Source organism: Brienomyrus brachyistius, chromosome 17 (genome assembly GCF_023856365.1).
Source record: "Brienomyrus brachyistius isolate T26 chromosome 17, BBRACH_0.4, whole genome shotgun sequence".
In the NCBI taxonomy this organism is placed as follows: domain Eukaryota; kingdom Metazoa; phylum Chordata; class Actinopteri; order Osteoglossiformes; family Mormyridae; genus Brienomyrus; species Brienomyrus brachyistius.
Window position 1 is genome coordinate 7,887,821 of NC_064549.1, and position 24,049 is coordinate 7,911,869.

Consider the following 24,049-nt stretch of genomic DNA (forward strand, 5'->3'; position numbering starts at 1 on the left):
TTCTACATATATAACAAAATATAGCACTATACCACTTCTAGTGTAGTTAGTTTAGATGAATACTGAGATAATAATCATCATCAAAATAATGATGATAATAATTGCGAAATACGAATAGCTATCATTATGTTCCTATTGCGCAACTGTTGCTATTGATGAAAGTAACTATGAATTAAATGTCAAGAAAACAGATCATTTGTCAAGACCCCAGTCAATTTAAAAAGAAATTAAATTCATTTTCAGATAAATTTCTTTCATATGCAGTTACTCGTGGTTGTGGCCTCATTGAATTCCTTAGTTAGAGTTTCACTTCCCAGTAGAAACAATATTTATTTGGTGAAAAGGGAACTGTGATTTTTTAATCTTTTAGTTACAGTGTGAACTTGATCACTATTTAATGACCTGCATGATATACAGGATTAATAAACAGATTCTCTGAGCCTGTGCAAATTTAGACGGTAAGTTATGAGTCATTCATGTTCTTGTGCTGAAACTCTGCGATGAAATTAGAAATAAAGGATTAGCGTAAAGATATACTTACTGACATGGCCAAACATGCTTTTGCAGGCATCATAATCAATTAAAAAGCTAATTTATCTCATTGTCCTCTCATTTAAAGTCAGTGTGTACTTCTGTTTGTTTTGCTAAAACATTATCTTGTCATCAGACTGAGTGATTATATCTGTGTAAATGTTTGTGTGCATAAATCTGGCTTCTTGATTTGAATGTCTGTTTGTGCCATAGTATCTTAAAGAAAGAATACGTGGTAATATAGTATTTTACCCAAAATCTTATGTATTATTTTTTGATATCCACAGTCCTGACATGACTACCAGTATACTCCTATTGATTCTTCTCGGTGCCCCTGCCAGCATGTTTATCTCAAAGGAGAAACAGTAAGAATATTCACTGAATTTGCTATAGAAAGACAATGAGAAGATGTATCACTGAAGTAACAAATAGAGAGTATTATTTCTATGGCAATTACTTACATGTTTGATGTCATAATAATATAAGTTGAAGGTGCATTCCCAGTAAATGAGTTTCAAGGCTAGGACCAGATGCAAAAAATATGTCATGGCTGTGCTATGTGGAGACTTTGTGAGGTACTGGACTAGGAAGGAGTCCCCATCGGTAAAATTTGCTCACCGGGGGCAGGGGAGGTTGAGGTATGCACACAAGCACACAGGTTTCAAATTATATCTTTGTGGGGACTCTCCATTCATTTCTGTGGAGAAATCTCCAATCCCAACATGACGACCTTAACCGTTACCCAGCTCTAACCTTAACCAAACAAAATATTTTTAGTCTTGCATTCACAGATCTTTGTGGGGACCTGAAAATGGTACCCAAGACATCAGAATGACAGGTTATTATTACATTGTGGGGCACATTTGGTCCCCACGATGCAATATAAAGACAATCTACACACACAAACACACAAAGACACACACAGACACACACACACACCTATTTAGTGTTACAAAACACCAAGCAAAACTGCATTTGAGCAAAACTAAATTTAGCACATTGGTACTTTAGCCAGTCCAGTGTGTTCTCTAGCACTGGGAAATGTTTTGTCTTCACTTTGAATCTACATAACTTACTCTACAAGCTTGGATGTTATCTATACTAAAACAGACTTCATGCCCCCTTCCCTGGCAACCTCGTACTCAATAAGCAACTCAAAGATGGATAAAATGTTATGCAAAGATGGCAGATGAAGGAATGCAGCTGTGGTTTTTTTTTTTTTCTTTCATCGGAAGGCTGTGCAGGTGGGAGTGCATGAACCTAGCTCTGCAATGGCCAGGAACCTTCTGTGTGGTGAGAGAAAGGTTTATTTCCCGGACCTGGGGCACAACACGAAAACACCACGATTAGTGTAAACATATTAATCTTATGGTTGCCTTAAGCGAAATGCATGCCGCGATAGGCCAGGTGATTGTTCCTGTGATCATGCAGTTTTTTTAGGTCTAAATGAAATTCTATGTTGAAATGTTTCCCTAGATTTTGAATTATCATAAGCATGTTATGAGGAAGTTTGCCTAGAAACAGAAATATCACATAAACATAAAATCTGAGCAACAAACTAGCTTTCTGAATTTGACCTTATGGAACAACAGAAGCAGGTTTTCTGTGTAAGTGCTGGACATTTCTAAAAATGACTGAAGAACCGTTCGCCTTTCAAGAGCGTGAAGGACATCCCAGGCTGTGTGGTGCCACAACATGTTCAGAACTGGACCATCCATGGGTTATGGTAAGGGATTTCTAGTCATCTTTTAGTCAGAATTATGCATATTTAGATTTTTTTTGGCTTCATAAAAGTCACTTTAATATTCTTTATCTTAATTACTTCAAGATGAAAAATATTTTCTCAATCTTCCACGTGTAACTTTCCTTCCTTTCTGATTGAGGCCGATGCACGTTGACAAATGTTGCGAATGTTGGCCCATTTTCAACTCCGATCTTGAGGTGAGAAATGCACCACAGCAACATACGCCGGACAAAAAAAACTCAAGTTCTCATCTTCTGCTATTTACATGCTATTTTTCTGTTTTATCACTAAATGAATATTTAACCAGTATATTGCTGGTAACTGCATTTCCCCAAGATATCTGTTTTCAATAGAGAATAAAAACTAAATGAAGAAAGGCATTTAGAAGCAGCCGATTTGTTCATGATGCACATACAGATATAGACACACTCTCTTAAATATGTATATATTTCTCTTAGTTCCGCCTCCATATCATATTTCACATTCTTCTATCTATTTACATTAGTACCTGTATACACCCCCATGTATGTATATAAACCCAACTTTATCTCTCAATGTCTGGCACCAACCACCAAAGCAAATTCCTTGTACGTGTGAACGTACTTGGCAATAAACTCTATTTGGATGTTTTCTGCATGACAGCAGTTTTACATTTTTTTTATATACTTGAATTTAGGAACTCGAGCCTGAACTCTCCCAGCTATGGCCATCACTGATCAAGGGAAGAAACTTCACGTTTTGGTAAGATCTCTCGTTGTAGTCACATGACCAGTCCAAGCAGACAATGTCGATGACTGAAACCAAGGATACGCGAGTCCCACTGTAGGCAGTGTCTTTGGCGTCATTAGATCACTACGTTCGGCACTCATTTCATGCCGAGTGTGAAGGACCCTGTCAACAAGTGCCAGCAAAAGTAAACGTAAAATTAACAGGCAGATCAGTTTGGTGGCCACAGTCATCAGATAAGGGATACAGTTTACTGGGGAATCAAAATCCGCAATCTCACTTACGATCACGAGCTGCGGATATGGATCAAAGTAGTTCTCGAAGTGGGTCATTGAGAAAGATGTTTGCTTCAGAAAGACATGAAACGATCATTATGTGGCGTAAGTGGTTCCAAACTGCTTTACTTGATATGAATGCAAAGAAATACATACACAAATATAGCACAATTTTATATATGTGATTATGTGCAGGAGAAATGAATGGATCAAACACGGTTCCTGCGCAGCCTGCAAGGAAGGCATGAACTCCCCGACACGGTACTTTCAGACATCACTCAAGCTGCGCAGACATTTCAACATTGATGAGTAAGACACCAATCCAAACACATGTCTTCAACACTGTCATTTATATTTTTCTGCGAGAACTATGACGTACCGCAGCAAATGCCAGGGCATACTCAAAGTTCTAATAAATGACAGACTACTGAGAATATAAACATAAAACGTACTTATTTTCTCTCCAGAATCTTGAAGAATTCAGGTATCGAACCTTCCTGCATTAACTCTTACAAGGTAATCTTCCCATTTCGGAAAGAAAAAAAAAAAATGCTAGCAAACACAAAAAGCAGGATGGACTTAAGTAGTCACCAGGGTTTCAATTCTCCTTCAGAGCGATGACTTCCGTAAGGCACTGGCTCCGATTCTGAGCGATCTGCATGAGATCCAGTGTGTGAGAGATGACGAAGTAAGTGGGAGGCACCTGTACCGAGTTATTAAAAGTGGCCTTGACCGATTTTCCCGGCACCATTTTTATAGCGAGTGAGGTAGAGGGCTCGCAGTCACAAAAAGAAAGCGTGTTTATTCGTGCTGTGTACCCACCCATGAATTTTCTCTGATTCAGGAGCGAGAAGTTTTGGTCCAAGTGAAGATACCCCTTTACCAGAATTTCACACTGGGATGTCACCAGAAAGACCAGGAGGGCTTCGTAATCTCTTCCCCACCCTTGGTCAAATCTCCTTTACGTCCTTGTCCCACAAACTCTCCCATCTTCTATTTTCCCATCAAGCACGAAGATCCGTATCATCCATGTGCCTGAATGCACGCCACGCACAAAGTTCAGATATTCAGTTGAATGTGACTGAGATATTCCAACATTTTACTGTTCATTAATGCTGTTTTTAGTTCAAATATAAAAACTCTCTACTGATAGTGTGTAGAAATAAATCCCACTGAAAACTGATGCATTTGACTATTTATTGGCATGGAATTTCACACTGAAAATAGTCGGCTCTAAAAACAGAGGGCCCAGGGGTGGGACATTTTACGGTTCAACACAATAAAAAAAATTAAACTATGTTTCAGGCTATGCCGCTGTTATTTATACTGCAAACAAGAAAAATTAAATGACTTGACAGCAGGACAAAGTTACACGATGTTGGTTGTGTCAGCAAGTGCTGTGGTAGGTTGCAGTTGCTCAGTGTGAAGAGTTTCACTTAAACTTCCATTTTCCCCAGGAAACGAAGATTCAGAATTTTGAGTTGCTCATCCAGTTCCATTCGTACAATACCATCCTCTCCATCAATACTCAGAAGCACACCAGTTGCCTCCCGGTCCTCACCAAGTATGACCTTCACCTGCGAAACAAAATTAATTGGAAACTTATTTCTGTCCTACCAAATCAAAGTCATAGGGTGAATCAAAAACAAAGAGCAGAGATATCTGAAGCCTCCGGCACTCTGCTGCTTGTGGTGATGTATTCAACAGTACCAAACCACACACTATGCATACTTGGAACAAGACTCTCAGTGGAAAGGTGGTCAAGCAAATTTGTGCCTAAGTCTGAAGTTCATATGTTGGACACCAACTACTTCATTCAAATTTAGATATCTGAATATGAACCATTTCCTAAAATTCTCAAATTATTCTTCTTATAACATGGGGTGTTTTAGTTTCACTTACACATTTTAACCGTGGCATAGGAAACAAGACTTACCAAGGGCTGCAATTTAAATGACTTCCTTTTCAAGATTATCTAGTATACATTCTAAAAACCAGATTACCGCTTTTGCATGAGCTCTGCATACGCTGTCTGAGATAATCATCATTATTTCATCCTGGCTGTTTATATCATTCTTAGACAGCTCTGAGAGAAATGTATTTTGAACTTGCTTTTCCGCTCTATAAATATCTCAATATTTATTACAACAAAACCACATTGCGATATTTGATTTATTACCAAAATAGTGTAGCCCTGGCATGTTATAGCAAATACTTTCTTTCTTGTCATGCCATCCATATCTTCTTCTGGATTACAATAGAAGCTTAAGTCATTTGTCCATGGATCCATTATGACTTTTTTTTCTTTGTTTATCGTTAACTGTAACCCATTAACATTTTTCAAGATAGCGGTTGTACCGTGTTTAGAGGCAGGCTATTTGCATAAGCAAATTGAAAATGAACACGTTTGCAATCCCAGCCCAAAGTACCGAAAAAGTACCCCAGCTGGTTTGGTACCAGTATTTGACAGAAAATCAATGGAAAAGGGAAAGCACTGAAACCATGGTGTAATGTAAAATGATCACTGAAACTGCCAAGCAAATTCATTTGCATAAAGTACTCAAATTTGCAGCATCTCTTTAAAAAATGTTGCTATACTGATAACTTGAAAAATGCATACCTTGTTGTTCTTGGTAGGTGTTACTGGCTCCAGATGTTCACTGGATATACTAACTACTTTCTCTGTGTCTTGGAGGAAGACAGAGCACATCCCTCCCTATGAGTCAAACACAAACAGACAGACAAACAAAGTGATATTCAGGACAGGGGTACTACACAGTACAGCAACTTGCAAAAAAGTGTTTACTAAGACACATTATGCATTAAAAAATAAAAAGAATATCAGCTCAGTGGGTAGAGTTTGAATCTTGCAGCTCCAGTTTATAAACAATTAAGCAAAGTAGATATTCTTTGACAATGGAAACCTGTTAAATTCAAAATGCAAATATAAAACATTAGTTGCAGAACTGACCGTGACGCTTCGGATGACGCCTGTCTGGTTGATAACCTGTCCGTCGAGGAATGTATCCTTGACCCTAACCACGATGTCCGTAGTAACCCAGTCACATGACGTCTGGTCAATATTGGATCCTGGTGTGTGGGGATTATACCCACCAGGGGAAGGGGCACCTGGAGTCATAGGGCTGTAGCCTACTGGACTGGGGCTTGGACTAGCCTAAAGCAGGGAAAGGCATTTTGAGGAAAGAAATATAAACATTCTTAGGTAATTCAGTTTAAAGTCTCACCCCCTCGAGAGTAAAATATCTCTTACCTGGTAGGCCATAGGTGAAGGGGTAGGGTGGTAGCTAGCAGGGGAGTGTGTGTTTTGATAGCCCACAGGACTAGGGGCCACCTGGTGATAACTCTGGGGACTGGGGCTGGGCTGGTAGGAACCTTGCGGTGAGGGAGCTGCATAAGGAGAGTACTGGTCGGTATTGTACCTGAAATGCAAGCAGTGAGAAGTCTGAGGATTAAACAAAGCAGTCTACAAACAACTTTTCAAGTCGTTCCCTGTCCTTTAGAGTATTTTATTGCTTTATATGCATGTAAATGGCTTGCAAAGTCTTAAGGCCCAAAGTACACATCAAAGGGAGTAACAATCACCACAGAAACCACTCTTCTCTAATCTGCCTGAAACACACAGTTGAAATCCCAGCCATTGCTTCCATGGCCTGGTGAGGTCACCTCATAACAAATTCCTTATTGGCCACCTATCTGCCAGGATTTGCCAGCAGACTGCAGGACAGGGGTGGAACATGTAGGGCAAACTGGCCAATCAGGCAAGCTGGCCAATCAGAGCACACTGGGCTCTTTGGGGTGGGGCCTAAAGCTTTAACGGAGTGTTTCAAGCAGTTATAGACACAGGGGACAGAGACGTACAGTGTGTTTTTGGAACAAAACAACTGATCTATTCTAGTAGACCCCAAAAATAAAGTTATGAACAGAGAAAATGAGCATAATAGGGCCCCATTAAGCACAAACAAGAGTGACATCTTAACAGCTAAGAAGTTACTCACATGGCCGGAGTGCCAGGCGTTTGAGGGTTGTACTGTGGGTTGACCTGTGGGGATGGCACTTCTGGGTACCCGGGGGTTTGGGGGTTAGGTGTCCCACCGTAGCCTTGCGGAGACGTTGAAGGCTCGTCATCATAACCGAACTCAAAATCATCATCAGGGCTGCGATGAGAGGATTTCAGGCAAGGAATAACAAGGAAAGTCAAGCCAAATGACACAAATGTCAGACAAGTACAATGTCTTCACACAAAAGACGGGCCATGTCATTTGCTGATACCTAACCCTTTAAACATTCATTTAATGCCAAAATCCAAAATGTTAGGGCGATATGCATTGTGAAACGTCATGGGATTTTTCTTCAAAAACAATATGTCTATATTATTCTGATGGATCTCATGTCTTAAAACATTCCATATAAATGCAATTATGGTGAATAGCAACTCAGGGTACTAAAACAATTGCTTGCAGCTCTTCAGATTTGTTTAAAATACGACACTTTATTTAGCTACAAATTGACTAAAGGATTTGATTAGCCCACTATTCTTTACAATTAGAGAGGTAAATAATCAAGCAGAATTATTTTATATAGTCCACCCTTACCGTGAAGGGGTATTTGGGTTGTTGGGGTCCCAGGCTCCACTCTGTCCTGGTGTACGACTCCCATCATGCAATGGGGTCTGAGAGCCATAGTGAGGTGTGCGGCTTCCTGTTATGAAGGGAGGGGCTCATCAAAATAAATAACACTGCTGCCTACTCGCAGGAAAACTGAATTAGCTCATTTATTAAGCTCAATGTATTAAATGTGAACCACAGTAGACCCTTTCACACTATGGGGGTTCGGGAAGCAGGCCTCTCACCATCGGGAAAAACCTCGAGTGCAGCAGAGCGAAGCTTAAAGATACAAGAAGACTGAGATACAAAGATCACTGCGAGATAACTGCGAGATCACTGCGAGAGATCACGAGAGAGGATGCCATAAACATGCTTAGCACCAAACCAGCACAGCACATGGATTTTATGCATTTAAGAGTTGCTTTCACAAAATACCCAAAAACTCCTAAAACATGCACAAGCACAGTGTTTTCCCTACCCCCCCAAAGGCACCTCCCGCCCCTCCCTTGAAGGTCAAGTTAATTTAATTTAATCTTCTATACAGCACTAGATCACAACACAAGTCATTTAAGGCTACCTTTCCTATAGAACAGGTCTATACATTGTCCTTTCAGAGGAACTAAATAGCCTCATGTTATTTATCTTATTTACATAACAGCTTGACGTTTTTGTCTCTACACGGTCACGCGTTTACAATCCTCCTCTGCTCTCTGTATCGCGCGTGGCGGAGTTCCGCCCCGATACGCGCGCGCCCACACAAGTGAGCACACTCCCCCCAGCGGACAGGGAGCGCGTCGGAAAATATGCCATGTCAACCACCTGAAAAGCAGACAAAAATATCTGCTTTTTAAAAAAAAAAAAAACGTTTGCTGAAAAACTTTTGTTTAGTTCAGTTGTTATATTGATATTGGTTAAAAGAAAACATATGAATACCATGAATCCTGTTGGTGTCAGTCTGCCCCCCCCCTCCCCCCAAAGCTGTAAACCTAGGGGAAACACTGAAGGGTCAAATGTACGTTTGATTAATGAATCTCTCACCGTCATGAAGAGGCGTCTGTGACCCATACATCGGAGTCCGGGAACCAGTCCCATACATGGGGGTTTGAGATCCATACATCGGTGTTCTTCCATGTGTAGAGGTCATTCCTCCATGACGCTTGGCACCCCTATCAATAAAGAGGACATCCTGAATTTAAAGGTTCATGGACATCATCTGCTTCACCCGCTGCCTTCTAGTAGACGTTTAAGGTCAATCATATCATGGATAAACAGACTTAAAAATAGTGTTAATGAAACAATGACACTGTCTGTTTTGGGGCCCATTTGACCATCAACAAAATACTTACAATTGTGTCTAAAGAACCCTGCTCTGGCTTTCACTTTCTTATTTATATCTGTTTATTTCTCATTCGCACTTTTGTACATTTCCTTTTATATTAACAGTAACTCAGGCCTTTGAGTTTTGTGCAATATCCCTGTGTGCAGTATCTCAGCTGTTATTTTGATTACGGTATACATTCTATTTACAGTACACACATAAGCACAGAAATATACTTTTTATATTTGTATAATATATTCTTACTACTACTTTAATTTGCAGCGTTGCTATTCTATCATTTACTGATATTTGTTATGTGTGGAGGCACCGTAGGGACAATAAAAGGCATCTTATCGTATCTGAACATAATTAAACATGGAGAATCCGGTGCATGTATGTTCAGAGATATTTATTGCTGGAATGTTTCGTCAGACTTAAGTTCGTCAGTTAAGCTTCTTCTTCAGCCTCATACCGCCGGCACAGAACTGAGCAAATCCGGCTTTTGTTCTGATGCACGACGAGTGGAATATTTTACAAAATATGTTGAATTTAGACTCCTTGCCTTCTCTGAATGTGTTTAAAAATCTGTTAAACTCAGAGCTTAAAGAAGTGTCATTGTTTCATATACATTTATTTTACTCTTTGTATTTCTGGAGAGTGAGTATTTGTATGCGTTTTACATTGTGTTCATATTAATCATCTCTGTGTGTATGTATATGAAACTTTTGTCGTGTGTTTCTTATTTGCTGCCATCTTGTCCAGGACTTCCTGGAAGAAGAGATACTGTATCTCAAAGGAACCTTACCAGGTAAAACAAAGGACAAATGAAATGAAATAAAAGTATAGCCCAGGCAGGTAAGAGCTACACGCTCTACTTGTCACATGTACAGATAGCAAGCATTAGCCAAACAGACATAAAGGGCACAAAGGTACTCAAGTATACAGCCTAATTCTCAATAGAAAACTGCCGTCAAGACTTACACTGTTGTGAGGCGCTGGCGGTCCACAGAGATTGTCTGGCAAGTAGAATGTAGTTCCACACGAGCTGTGGATTCGGTGGCATCCTTTACTACTCCAATGTAACCTGCGATACGAAGTGTTAGGTCACAAGCGCTCATTTAGTGAACATGACGTGTCATTTATGATGGTTTCAAATCGAAAAACAGATTCATAGTTCATATCGTCCCATCAGGACTGACTGCATCACCAACCTTTGTAGGGTCCCTGTGAAATCCGGACCGTCTGCCCAATCAGGTCATTGTCCCTCCTACCGCGCCCACGGCCCATGCCTCCACCTCCACCTCTTTGCTGTTGGCCTGAAGCGAAGGACCATTACCAAGGCATCACGACCAATCACAGGGCTCGATATTCAAGTCACACCCACTGTGTGTAACATCTTAAACACTAAATGTTATAACAGCTTTGGACCAACCGCATTTTATCTTACAATCCATAAAAAGAAAAACAGACAGCGTGAAGAATAACGGTTCTGACCGTTGCACGTTTTGAAAGACTGCGCACTGCACGTTATTCAGGGGTTTCAGGAAGCTGCTGTCAATTTGCAGAAGACTTCTGGGAGAGGTGTGATGTCTGCACAATTTTTGAGTGGTGAATGGAGTCCAAGAAAAAAAAAATACTAATGCAACCTCTGTAGGCTAATAAAGTTAGCCAGCAACCTAACAAATGCACCGAATCACGCCAAGTCATGCAGTAGCGTTACAGTGACAGTGTGTTACGAACGACTAGGGATGTCTGAAAGATCGACCTGTTGATCACAATTAACTGGTAGGCAAGCACTGACTTATACCATTAGTTCGATGTATGCACATAATGTATTTGCAAAGTATTTGCATACTTTGTGTGCAGTACATTTCACAATGTGCCATGTGGCATCTACTCACCGCCACCTCCTGGATGCATTGGACTGCTGATTCGCGGGCTCATGGGCGCAAATCCGCCCACTGTGAAATTGGTAACGTCTCTGGGCTGAAGAGACAAAGAACATCTTTTGCTTTAACTGATGGCTGGCAGCAGTCTAGAGGCCCTTCCCCCTGGGAAACGCACAGGCTTGCAATAGGAAAGTTATAATGAAATTAAAGAACGGGAAAGAAGCACTTAAGCTTCAAAACACCAGCATGTGCGAAAGGGGTTTGACTCTAAAATAAAAGCAAAACAGACGTGCATTTTTCCACGCACAACACTAGGCAGCCATGTTGTAAAATCACAGCTAATTCATCTTTTATAACCTTTGCGGAGCTGTTCCCAATGAATACTTTATAGGCTGTGTCTAAACACAGTTAATAATAATAATAATAATAATAAAAAAAAAAGAAATTCCAAACTGGCCGACAATAATAAAAGCCAAATTATTTATTACAAGGCAAAATCCTGCATAGCTGCAGAGACGAACATTCACCTTAGACCCGCCAGCCAGGACCAAGTGTCGAGTCTTGCAGACAAACATGCCGCCGTTTTCCACCAGCTTCTTACAGTGCAGGAAAGCAAACCCTCTGAACAAATGACGGATTTCTCCTTCCCGCCCCTATGAGACAAAACCTCACTTTCGTTATTAATTTTTTTTTTGCCGCAGAAGTCTTTACAATTATCACGCAAGACATTCAATAACCTAAAATCACCTAAAATTCAGAACCAAAAATGGAGTTAATCTTTATAATGGAATGAATCCACAATTAGGGCTGAATATGGACAAAATGAATGCAAGACAGTAAGAAAACATTACACACCACACTACTGTTTACCGTTTACAAAACGCAAAAGGAGCAGCTGGACCGATGAGTACAACAGGCTCAAGACTTTCGATAAATTAAAGACACCAGAAAACGAAGATGTGGAAGATGAAATGTTAAAGGATGAGCCTATGGCTAAATGTTTATAACCAAAAGGGAGAAGATGAAACTGTAGTGCTGGTGGTGAAGCCAACGGCTTTTGAAACATTTAACAGAAGATCAAGGCGGCAGTACAATGTACCCCCTACTGGAGTACAGTCTGGGGGCTGTTTTTTTATTCTCCTCCTCTCTCCTCATGTTATTCTGTTTCTTTTTCCTTCTCTCTGTTTGCCCCCGTCTTCCTGGCCTGTCTACCCCCTACTGTGATGTTTGTGTATATGTATGGTCGGGTTGATGGCCAGTTTTTTCACTGGTACTTGTGACTAGTGACATGGTGTACTGCAACAGCAATAAAGGGTTTTGATCATCATCAAATATGCTAAGTACTAAGATCAGAATTGTTCGGAATAAGGTATTTCCTGGTACATGAAGGCAAAACCAGAACACGATGCCTTTTTACAATGATGAGATTAATACAAATACCCTGGACTGCAAGGAAAAGAGGATTCCATTGACACACATGAAGAGCATTCATTATTTTGGACGTATAAGGGCATTGAAGAGCACAATAATGTTTTGAAAAGTTGAAGGTAAAGGAGGAAGAGGGTGAACAGCAAGATGGACTTAATCATGACACCAGTGAAGCGTCAGATAGAAGACAACATAGCGTTCCTAAAATTACTGTCATTTATACTTTAATAATTTACTGAATGTTTCTGACTCTTAAATCCCGCAAAGAAAACCGAAATCAGTATATAAGAGAATATGGGTTTAGGCATCGTAATCATAACATCTTCAATCCCATGAATAGTGACTCCTTTAAGGGTCTGTACCCATTGAATACATACATGTCAATATTCGTCCATGAAAGAGCTATGCTTACCGAGTGGGGCCCATCAATGACCTTAACAATGTCCTTCACATGGATGTTGTTCTGTTCCGAGTCAAGAGCCACAGCAAAGCGGTTGTCCTTTCGCCGATTCACAGCCTGATGCCGAACTGTGAGCACCTTGCCATGCATGTTAAGGACCTGAAATATGCATGCGCCTTAGCCATACATTCATTTGAAGCAATACTGCAAACACCACAGACATTTTGGTTCCATGATCATGTTCAACAGATCTGCTAAAACTACCTGAAATGTCTCCCTTTCCAGTCGTACAATGACTCCCACAGTTTGGGGGTCAAGTTGTACCAGTTCTCCCCACTCATGTTGGCCACCAGCATCCACCCCAGAAGCTGTTTCTGAGCAGAGCTGAAGGTCACGTGGAAGAACCTTCAACTGCACAAGCACATTTACAAAAAAAAAACGCTATTAGGCTAGGGATTATTCCACACAGGAATTTATTACATATAACTGTAGGTAAACAATGCATGCATTACTTTAGCTCAGCATTTTCCAAATCATAAATCAAAAAAAAAATTAATCATCTGATTAATTACAACACTTTCCCAAGCCATTTGGGAGCTTTGAAAAGAGCCTTCTTACCTCGTGCATGGTCAGATCTGAAAAAAGTATGACGAAGTTCTCCTCCACACGAACGATGAGCCCCGTGTCACCTTCATAACGTCCAGCTATCACCTTCACATGGTCACCCATCTTGAAATACTTCCTTAGCTCATGAGCTGGAAACTCCAAGGGGTCCTATATAACACACACACACACACACAATATAAAAATGTAACTATAAAACTCAAAAGTTGGCAAAAGATTACTTCACATTGTTCTGTATTTATAACCATGTCTGCATGACCTCCCACCATTTGGACCCATCCTGACAATTGCCTTAAAATTTAACCCAAAGTTCAATTAAAGTATACTTTTATCCTACTCAGTTCAAGGTCACTGCATGCAGAAGATAATGATTGTACAAAACCAAAAGGAAATTTTATGGTTTAAGTCATATTGTATTCCGCCTGACAGTTAGGCACACGACTAAGGAAGGCAAAAAAGACGATTAAAAAAAACATGATCTTTGGACCACCCATTTATATCCAGTGCTAACCTGCAATTAAGACCTCACAAACTTAAACATATTAGACAACACGCTGAAAACAATACTACATTGCAACCCTTTACCAGCTGTTACCAGGACAGCATGTTATATAGCAAAACAAATATTTTACAATGTGAAAGATACAATGATTTGCAATCTTACAAAAGCAAACTCAATGTTTATTAAACTATTCAATTTAAAAGGTCACTGACTCTTGTTCATAGTCTATATTTTTGTTTTATGAGGCGTTACTGGGATTTTGATTCTGTTACAAGTTTATAAACACAGAAAAATTGCCTTTATTCCAGCTTCAGATGTTCACTATTATAACAGTAACGAAGGATTTATAATGTGACTGCAAAAAAAAAAATCTCTCCATTTGTTTGCCTTGTTTTTGAAGTCATTTGATCATGTAGGTATCACTACACAGGTTTGCAGTACCCAAGTAAAAACTGTTTAAGCAACAGGTTTCTGACTATTGAGAGCAATCCAGCAGGAGTGATGAATGTTAAGGTTACCAAGTTTTCTACTGCAAAATTTTTGTCTTTTTTGGAACACTTGTATGGAACATTTTCACATTACAGAAATGACAGACCGCATTGAAGTTCTTTTTTTTGTTTTGTTACAATGTCCCTAAAATGTGAAACACACCAGGATTTGTTTTGCTCCGTACTTTAGAGACAAAATAAGCCATGATGCCAACATCATTACAGAAAAAATATATTAATGGCAGGTACTAACCAGAAATACTCAGACCACTTCAAATATATTATATGATTACAGAATATTCATTCTTCAGGTAGCTACACCTGACCAATGCCAATACATAGGAGTGCGCATACCTGGTACGCAAGTACACATTCGCTGTATAAAGAGACACTCGGCAATCTGTCATAGCAGCACAAATGCGAATTCGTTTTATGTGCTTTTGTGCTGCTATAAAAAGACACCACAGTGCATTTTAATATTCATGTGACTAATTTGTACTTCTTTTGTGGTAAAAATGCTAAAATGTGACAGGAAATTTCCGCTTTACATGGCGAATGCATACTTGCATATCAGTTATGTGAACCCTTGATTATACAGCTGGGGTGGACAATCTTATCCAGAAAGGGTCGCTGGGTATGCAGGTTTTTGCTGCAGCTTCCGAATTAGGTCACTAATTAGAGCACTGATTGGCTGAAGAGTCCTCACACCTGGGTGTGAACAGCAGACCTAAAGGTTACCCCTAAACCTGCATACACACCGGCCCTTTGCAGATAAGACTGCCCACCTCTAATATACAGCAACCTCAGCCATAAGACTTGTAAACAACTTGATATAACTAAACACTGCTACTACAAAAATAAAATGCCATTTTCCAAAGTTAAACTAGGCTTTGTCTGGCAGGTCCACTTCTACAACACTGTCCTACAACCCATTCTTCCAAATGAGTGAGTCTGTATACCTTGAGGTCCTCATGTTTGGGCATGAGTGTGATCTTGTTCCCATCTACGCTGAGGATCTTGCCTTGTAAATTAATCAGCTCCCCTTCGCACACCTCGACATTGTCGCCAGCCTGCAGATTATGTTCCCGTTCCTTGCCTGTGGGCAGATGTCATAGTACATGCTTAGGTTACACAAGCGCAACAAGAATTGAATTTTGAGAGAAACTTTTGATTAAAAATACCATCACAATATTGTCCTTTAAAACTCCCAATTAAAACAATTATGAGCAACCGAAACACCATCTCTGACCATGCTTCACTGTATTCAAACCATACAAGTGGTTGGATTGTTGCGTGCTGTCATTTACCGCTTGGTTTAACCGAAAAAAAATCTAAATTAATCAGTCAATGACTAAGCACATGACAACAAGGCTGGGCAATATAACCAATATTGAATTATGGTGATATAACTTTTAAATCAGAAAATTAGAAAATTCAATAAACTTAAGGCACATTGCTTAATAGCACACAACAGCCTATCACATCTCAGAAACAATTCCAACCAATCATACGGGAGACTTAAGAATGGACAACCTATGCCCAACAATTGGCCAGAAAAGTTGACCGAGTTAGCGGAGCATGCCACATGGGGAGAAGGACCCCCTCAGACAAAACTTGGTGTCGGTGAAGAAAGCGACAGCTCAGTAGCCACATCTTTCTGAAACAAGGATGTTGCGGAGAAACAAGGTAAAAGGTGCCAGTGAGGCAGCAGTATGTTTTGCAGTTTAAAATCTGATACGCGACAGACTGGTGCCAAGTCTGGCAAAACGCTGCCGAAAACCTGTGCCAAATAAATCCAAATACCGAAAACTGATTTCATCAGTTGACGCATTATCATCTAGCACAGCCTACAGGCTGCTAGCGCTTAGAGTCACAAAGACTAGCGAATAGGGTTTCAATGTTCAATCTGAAGAAATACGGGACAGATACTGGTTAAAAAAAAAAAAAGTAAAAAGTATTAACATAGACTGACATGGGAAAAAGATTTTGCCATACCGCCCAGTGTATAAAAAGACCATGCTTTTTGGGTAGACTGCAAGTCAACATTATAAGAGGCTACAAATGAAAGGGTTAAAATTCCTCCTCTATCACTTTCCAAGTTTATTATTCTAAGATTACATGACCATAAAAACGCAAGTTCTTTACTAAAAAGCTTAATTCAGCAGAAAATGGAAGTTAATAAAGTAACTACCTGGCTGAGACTGAGACTGGTGTACAGTGTATAAAAAAATGCCAAATTCCACAGGATGTTTCCAGTAAATCTATCAGTTATGTCCATTTTGGTACCTGTGGTCTCTGTGACAACCTCAAGGTCAATCCCTTCTGGTTGGTCTTCAAACTTTTCCAGCTCAGACAATGTAGGCTTTACACCCTCTATGATCTATAAAAGAAAAATGATTTGTCAAGAGATCTCCATGAGTCATCTGAAACATTGAGAGTAACGGGTCATGTTTTTAACCAGTCCCATTATGTCTAGTTGAATGCATCTTCTCAGATTTAAACGGCTGCACAAAATGTTACGGAGAACATAACACTGAGCAAGGAGCTATTCCAGAGTACCATATCAGTGATGTAGTGCTGATGACAATCTAACTTACTACAGCGGACATGGCAAAGCTTTTAAAAAGAAATCCTTTTCGGCTGTATCTGTTGCCTTCAAATATCATGAAATCTCCATCATGACTGACTTCACCTCCAAGTGACCTGCAAGTACCAGACATGAGAGAATACAAATAGCAAAACAACTGGAAAATGATTTGGTTTGGAAATCCTTAGTTCCTTTACAAGTCAAAAGACAGGATATTTAGAAAGAAATCATACCTGATTTTCTCAGCATCAAACAGTCTCTGTGGGGGTCTCTTGAACTTCTTTCTTTTGGCAAACCAGTCTTTCTGTCAAATTTATAGAGACCCAAGACTGATTTATGTTCGCAACGGTTACTGTCAACCCATTTTCAGATTGGGAAATCATATTCACTTACCAGACTCATTCGTGCCTTGATTCGGTCCAGATCTATGCGTGGAATCAGTTTTAATGATATCGTATTTTGACTTGGTTCAACATAATCCACCTAATGGCAAAAAAGTTCAAAATCCAATGAATGCACCAGACCACAAACAGGAACACTAGACAAAATAACTTTTTCATTCATATAAAACACCTTTTCTGAATGTTCAAACCCACATTTTCCCATATGCATTTCGACTCCTCATATTTTAAACGATAAAGAGGGACCGCTAATGATATATAATTATACATACCTGAGCAATGTCATCCTTGTAGAGTCCTCGTTTGAGCCTCACCCAGGATTTAGGCTTAAGGTTAGTGACCTCTTTGACCACCTTGAGGACATCAGTCATTTCCTTGATGGGCACCATCTGCTGGTTCCAGAAGCCCATGCGCAGGTTTCCCACCCCCTCGATTGCAGCCTTTACATGTGTTTGCTTATAGGCCTCAACGTAGATGTAGCCCTTAACATGCTCAGGTGCTACAACAGATTTTATCTGCAGTGGCTGTAAGAAAGACATATAAATTACAACACAAACTAGACTTAAATCACCGTATTCAAGGAAAAGACTAGGATTTATAGTCGGACTCAAAAAATGAATGGAAAGTTTTAGTCATTTCCATTCCAGTATCAGACAGCTTTCTACAAGACTACGACTTTACAAGCATCACAAAATGCTTCGAGCACTAAATTGCAGCTCAGTGACAGTACATGTATAAAAAGACCATGCTTTTTGGGTAGACTGCAAGTCAACATTATAAGAGGCTACAAATGAAAGGGTTAAAATTCCTCCTCTATCACTTTCCAAGTTTATTATTCTAAGATTACAAACAGATGTACTGGAAAGTGTCATTTAAAATAAAAAGGATATATGGACATACTGTGTCTGTACACTGGTAGGCAATGAACTTCCTCATTAGAGCGATGGCAGTTGCTCTCTCTTCCCCGATCTACGAAGGACAACATATCAGTAAGAGCATTTAAGAAATATTACTATATCTAAACCTTAAAAATACTGACATTAAAACAAAAAAACATAAAGATAAAATGGTTCGGCATACCTTACATTTGACAGTCCATAAATTAGGATCTCTAAAGAAAAAATGTGTTTCAAATTTAGCTGTCTAACATGTCCACAGAATACCTAATCTTTTGCAGTTTTTTTTTTTGTTGTTGCATAAACTCATACATACTTGACTCCAGGGAGTAGCTGCTGCTGGGTGATGTCATCTGAAAGCTCCTCAGAACCCCCAGAGAAACTAGAAAAATGCAATTTTGATATGGTTCATGTGATCTTCACTCACATTAACAAAAGTTAGCGAAGTCTATTTTTATTCCTTGAATTCGATACATAAACAGCTTCAGACTTACTGTTCACCTCCAGAGGACTTTGCATATTTTCTCATGTAGTACTCCCCCAGTGCCTCCTCTCGAGAGTCCCTGCAACAAGAAATGCGATGACAACAAAACCTGAAACCGAGACACATCTAGTACATTAACTCAAAGAAAAACCCCCATCTCGAGTCAAGAATATTCGAACACCACTTATTTTTGCACAAATAATTTGAGGTTTAGGAGAATAATACACATGTATCTACACACCTCCACAGATTTTGGAGCCGGCGCGATCCAGAGTGGTCCTCATCCAGAACCGTGTGCTCAAGGTTCGACACTGGCAAACAAGACGAAGACACAGATTCAGGCACAGAGATGGGAAATCATCCAAGTGCTAGTGTGAAAGGAGGGTTTCTATTAACTTCAATGTGCAACCTTGGGTAAAAAAGCAGAACTGAAGAACGTTTGAAAGAAACACCACAACATCTTATAAATCTGTATCTTATAAAAAATATGTTCTAATAGTAACAACAAACAATATTATTACTGTTGCAGTTGTTAGGTCAGGGCCTTGAAAAATGTGCTGACAAAATCTAGAAATTATTTTGTATAGGAATTATATTTTTTTTATTTTGTGATTTTCACAAATGTGTTGAGTGACTATTACAAATTTCTTGTGGAGGACCTTTCACAAAATTCATTTTAAATTCGAATTTAGATGTAGCCTACGTAAAACCACGAAAAACAGCCTTACTACCTCAGGTAGTAATTACAGCTCATCTTAAACCTTTGCGAAGAAATGAGACCTGTTTGCTGAAAGGCCAGACTTGTTAATACTCAAAAGTATCATAACTGGTCAAAACAAATCTCACAGTACCACCTGACAGCTGAGTGATTACGGCAGCTTTTTTAAAAAAAAATATCAGTTCAGCAAAGCTTCAGTTAACTCAGTAATGACAACGACACTAATGTCATTTAATGCTCTGCATATAAAATACAGCACTAGAGAGAACAGATCCTTTGAGCAAGAGAAATAATACAGACTACAAGTTTATTTCCATCTGCTTTCAGAAAGAAATTGCATGCAGTTTCTCATCATTCAAACACGGTATCACCACTATTATTGGATTATGCAGTTTAAAAGCTGGCAGAAGCAAGCTGTGCATTCAGAGAGGGGATATATTATGAAGAGCTTCACTTAAAAACAGAGAAGACCTCCTTTTGCAATGACTGTATATTAAACTACTATCCCACGAAACAACTAATTTTCATGGCAATTCATCTTCCTTTTATATTTTCCCCAAGTCATTACACTAATTCAGACCAGCCAACTAAACTGCATGCATGTTTTAATTTAGTTTACAAGAGACCTTTAACAACTATAATGAACAGGAAAAATGTTAATGAAATATTAAAAAACAAATGAACAGCCCTGAAAACCAATAAGTCAAATATGTAAACAGGATGAATAAGATGTGTACCATATAGCTAGTTTTATGAGAGCAGTAAGAGAATTACAATAGAATTTGGCTAAAATTTGAAGTGAACTGACTCGCTTTGCAATTTGGTAACTGAATATCCTCTGCAGCAGAACTCACCATACCATTTTGTTCACATTACTATTATTATCAAAAAACGCTAATCAAAGTAGAACCTAAAGATTTCACTACATAATTTTGATTCTATTGCATTGTTTCTTATTTTAATCTCCTTTGGAAACAACAACCCAATGATTTTTCAAATAAAGAAAAAAAAAAACAATGTAATTAATGGCTGGGTTATACGGCAGCGTCGAGGTGCAAGACCACAGCAACCAATCATTCATCCTCATGAAAGATTATTTCAATAAGCATGGTAATATTTTACCGCCCTTTTCAAATACAACAACTGCATGGCAAACTAGCCACACCGAAAGATTATGGGACCCCCGGTTGTATAAAGACAATTCACTAAATGAGAATGTGCCAAGTAATTCTATGTCAGGACAAGCAAACAAGCTAAACGACAACAATATGAAACTCAGAGAGGGCATATCATCTGTTATAATTTTGGTATAGACTGATATTAGTTAATCAAGACATCAATCTGATGTGTCAGTTCTAGTCGATATTGCTGGCTGACATTTAAATTTTAACAATATTCAAAGTTAGTAGCACCAGAGCTAAAGACGCAACTACTACAATAATGGTGACTACTGCACTGAATGATCAGCCATTTTCTGTAGGAAAATGAGGGATTCTGTCGCTCATTCACCATTTAGAGGAGGTCTTACAGTACCGGCCATGAAAGTTTTATACAGCCTGGAACATTTTAAAATCATTATGATTTAAATACTGTAGAAAAAGGGTTTCACTGTATTAAAAAAAAAACAAACAAAAAATATCACTGCACTAATCTCCACCGAGAACCTTAGGAAGGTTTACCACCAGCGAGTGTCTCAGCATTTAGCTGGATATCGGTATAGGCAAAACTAGAGAAAAATATATCGGTACTCGTCAACTGATGCAGAAATTCCGACCACCGATTTTAACTATAATTAGTGTTAAGATAAAGTAGTTCGATTAAAACATTGCTAGTTACAAAACTGATAAGGTACTGGGTTAGGCCAGACACCTGTGAACTGTAAAAGTTCCAATATCCAGAGAGACACAGTCACTTGTGTTATAAAGTGAATTAACTCAGACTTACCTTCCACTTCCTCTGTTCAGGACCATGCAGGTGTGTTCAGGTGGCAAGGGAAGAGTACACAGCATGAAGCAAATTATATTGCCAGTGATATACAGAAAATGGAGGGAACAGGCAGATGCAAATAACAGACAAAACACGTTAATGAACAGAAAAAAAAGACCAGATGCAAGATCAAAGCATGAAAAGCTAAGACTTCATATGTCATTCGATGCTATATATAATAAACCAGTCTCACAAAATAATGATCTGGGGGCTATTTCAGGCATATGGTCGCAAGTTATCGCCCCATGCCAAAACAAATTAGCAAAATGTCCGGAAGATTATTTGATAAAGTTTTCAGCTGCAACAAACTTTTACTGAAAAGGATGCAACAAGGAAGAAATGCAAACTAAATACTCTGAAAAACACCATTTTCAGGATCTTAGCATTAAGCAGCTTATGTCCAATACAAAATAATCGAAAATTAAGGTTACAAATCTGTTGCCTCCCAAATAAGGCTGGGCAGACCATAATGGAATCATTCTGCCGTGTACCCCAACAGTAAAGAGGAGTGTACAACCACTACGCTGCTTCCTAACACAGTAGTCTCCGTTAAATAATGGGTCATTTTCACTACAAACCAGTTAAAAGAAATGCCCTGTAATGTATCTGCCATTCATGCTCTATCATTTTAAATGTAAAACATTTTAACAATCAAGCACAAACACAATGTACATATATTTAATAATGTGCATTAGAGCATGATTGTAATTACACAGACTAAAAATAATCGGGGGAAAATAAAACAGCAGAATATTGGGAATTGTGTTACCGTTAACTGAAGGAGGCATGCACAAGAAATAAAGAGTTATAAGCATAGGAAAAAAAACATCAACTTCCATACAGTTTCACAGGATTTTATGCAAATTTAAAAGCAAAAAAATGGCTTCACTTTGCCATAACTGACTTCATAACTTTTTCAAAGCTTTAAAACTTTATTGCTGTATTCAACCACCAGCTGAGCATGACTATATTGCAAGGTAAACTAATGCAATTACACAACCCCCCACAGATTAACGCTAATGTAATGGATTAAGCATTGCATCCATAGAAATCCTGTTATCTTTTTTCTGAAACAAATTGACTACTATGCCATTAAGAACTAACCTTTCTCCAATATATCTTCAGCACCATCCTCCCAAGGATCTTCATCTTCGTATTCATCATCCACATCTAAAAATAAGAGGAGAGATTTGTTTGTACTACATATTATATTTTCACACAGCACAGTCAACATCACACAAGCAATCTTACCAGCTTCATCCAAGATAAAGCCTCCATATTTTGGTTTCTTCCTGGGCCGATCATCATCCTCCTCCTCCTCCTCCTCTTCATCATACTCATCCTCATCTTCCTCTATGTCTTCTGCGTCTTCCTCCCCTTTGTCGCTGCCTCCAATGCTGCCTTGCCCCTCTTCCTCCTGCAGTAAGTACACAACTTAAGTAATACAGTGCCACATTAAGTAACAGTGTTCATGTTTTGGTGTATTGTGCATTTGCTTCTCTCATCTTCATTTAATGTATTTCTATAATTTGAACGAAAACACAGAAACCAAAGCTATATGTTATACATGCTAAATGATCCCAATAAGTTACAATCTGATAATTACCTCATTTTCATCGACCTCTTCGGCTTCGCTGCTGCGTTCGCTCTGATTGTCAGAGAAGTCACTGTCCTCGCTATCCGACATCCTGTTTAACAAGAGCAAGCAAAACGTTCACGCATTAACGACTCCTTATAACAATACTACCAATGGTACTAATAATCATATGCTCATTCAAAAACGACGTATCAGTCAAATGATCTGAAATACCTAGATTCCCACCTGTTAACTGCAGCTGTGCAACGACGACATTCTACATTGTACTTACACTCATACACACTAAACGAAAATGTTAAAACGAGAAGCTACAGAACATACTTCAAATTAAGTTACACACGAAGGTGCACTGTCGCGAAGCGCAGGGAAACTTGCTGATCCATGCCTGCATGCTACACTTTCTACAGATTCTTAGGTCAAGGAACACATTAACTACAGAAGTGTATACTTTATAAATTCATCAAAACAAAATTCAGCAAAATCAAACGTATCGGCCGCTTGGAAGGAGCCAATTCCTAAATGCTAAGCGTGCGGTACCTAGGCCTGCAATGCTAATTCCGTTACCTTAAATCAAATGCAAATATAATGTGGTATATTTCAGTGTTTTGTGAATTAATATGCTGTTATTCAACATACGAAGATCGTCTGAATGATAAAACATAATTACATACCTTTCGTAGCTTTTTACTTTTTGTAAAAATACACAGTATAGGCTAATCCAGTCGTCGCTCTTGTTTCCCAATGCGCAACGACAGAAGCAAACTATCGCGAGAGCTCGAATACCTCAGTTCTCACGGGATTTCGAGTCAAGTTGAACAGGAAGTGAGGTC

At 39.1% G+C, this 24,049-nt stretch overlaps 2 protein-coding genes across 4 annotated transcripts; one reads left to right on the forward strand and one right to left on the reverse strand.

The window, feature by feature from the left end:
- The first annotated feature begins 308 nt into the window (after window positions 1-308).
- rnaset2l (ribonuclease T2, like) lies at window positions 309-4,575 on the forward strand. 3 transcript variants are annotated; one of them, XM_048980475.1, is made up of 10 exons: window positions 309-458; window positions 819-896; window positions 1,767-1,835; window positions 2,190-2,257; window positions 2,415-2,472; window positions 2,952-3,016; window positions 3,472-3,585; window positions 3,744-3,792; window positions 3,890-3,964; window positions 4,121-4,575. In XM_048980475.1, the coding sequence occupies exons 3-10, from the start codon at window positions 1,803-1,805 to the stop codon at window positions 4,313-4,315; spliced, it is 657 nt and encodes a 218-aa protein (XP_048836432.1). In that variant the 5' UTR covers window positions 309-458; window positions 819-896; window positions 1,767-1,802; the 3' UTR covers window positions 4,316-4,575. The 3 variants fall into 3 exon arrangements, with proteins under 3 accessions (XP_048836432.1, XP_048836430.1, XP_048836431.1); XM_048980473.1 differs by having other exon boundaries at window positions 1,767-1,824; XM_048980474.1 differs by having other exon boundaries at window positions 1,767-1,824; window positions 3,472-3,537.
- Window positions 4,460-24,049, reverse strand: supt5h (SPT5 homolog, DSIF elongation factor subunit). Its single transcript, XM_048980471.1, has 30 exons — window positions 23,891-24,049; window positions 23,229-23,310; window positions 22,874-23,039; window positions 22,727-22,792; window positions 21,581-21,592; window positions 19,160-19,229; window positions 18,929-18,997; window positions 18,751-18,816; window positions 18,619-18,649; window positions 18,439-18,507; window positions 17,811-18,062; window positions 17,531-17,620; window positions 17,371-17,441; window positions 17,148-17,253; window positions 16,837-16,930; window positions 15,510-15,646; window positions 13,555-13,710; window positions 13,201-13,347; window positions 12,949-13,095; window positions 11,636-11,761; window positions 11,121-11,205; window positions 10,431-10,535; window positions 10,201-10,303; window positions 8,940-9,067; window positions 7,890-7,995; window positions 7,293-7,451; window positions 6,548-6,716; window positions 6,248-6,451; window positions 5,897-5,992; window positions 4,460-4,853 (listed from the first exon to the last, which is right to left on the reverse strand). The coding sequence occupies exons 2-30, from the start codon at window positions 23,307-23,309 to the stop codon at window positions 4,713-4,715; spliced, it is 3,252 nt and encodes a 1,083-aa protein (XP_048836428.1). The 5' UTR covers window position 23,310; window positions 23,891-24,049; the 3' UTR covers window positions 4,460-4,712.

Excerpts from the sequence above, each read along its gene's own strand:
- rnaset2l (XM_048980473.1), top strand. The coding sequence starts at position 826 with ATGACTACCAGTATACTCCTATTGATTCTTCTCGGTGCCCCTGCCAGC. Across the intron at positions 3,793-3,889 it reads CCTGCATTAACTCTTACAAG|AGCGATGACTTCCGTAAGGC; the intron begins GTAATCTTCCCA and ends ATTCTCCTTCAG. Across the intron at positions 3,965-4,120 it reads AGTGTGTGAGAGATGACGAA|GAGCGAGAAGTTTTGGTCCA; the intron begins GTAAGTGGGAGG and ends TCTCTGATTCAG.
- supt5h (XM_048980471.1), bottom strand. The coding sequence starts at position 23,309 with ATGTCGGATAGCGAGGACAGTGACTTCTCTGACAATCAGAGCGAACGC. Across the intron at positions 22,793-22,873 it reads CTTTATCTTGGATGAAGCTG|ATGTGGATGATGAATACGAA; the intron begins GTAAGATTGCTT and ends TCTTATTTTTAG. Across the intron at positions 13,711-15,509 it reads CCAAACATGAGGACCTCAAG|GACCCCTTGGAGTTTCCAGC; the intron begins GTATACAGACTC and ends TGTGTTATATAG.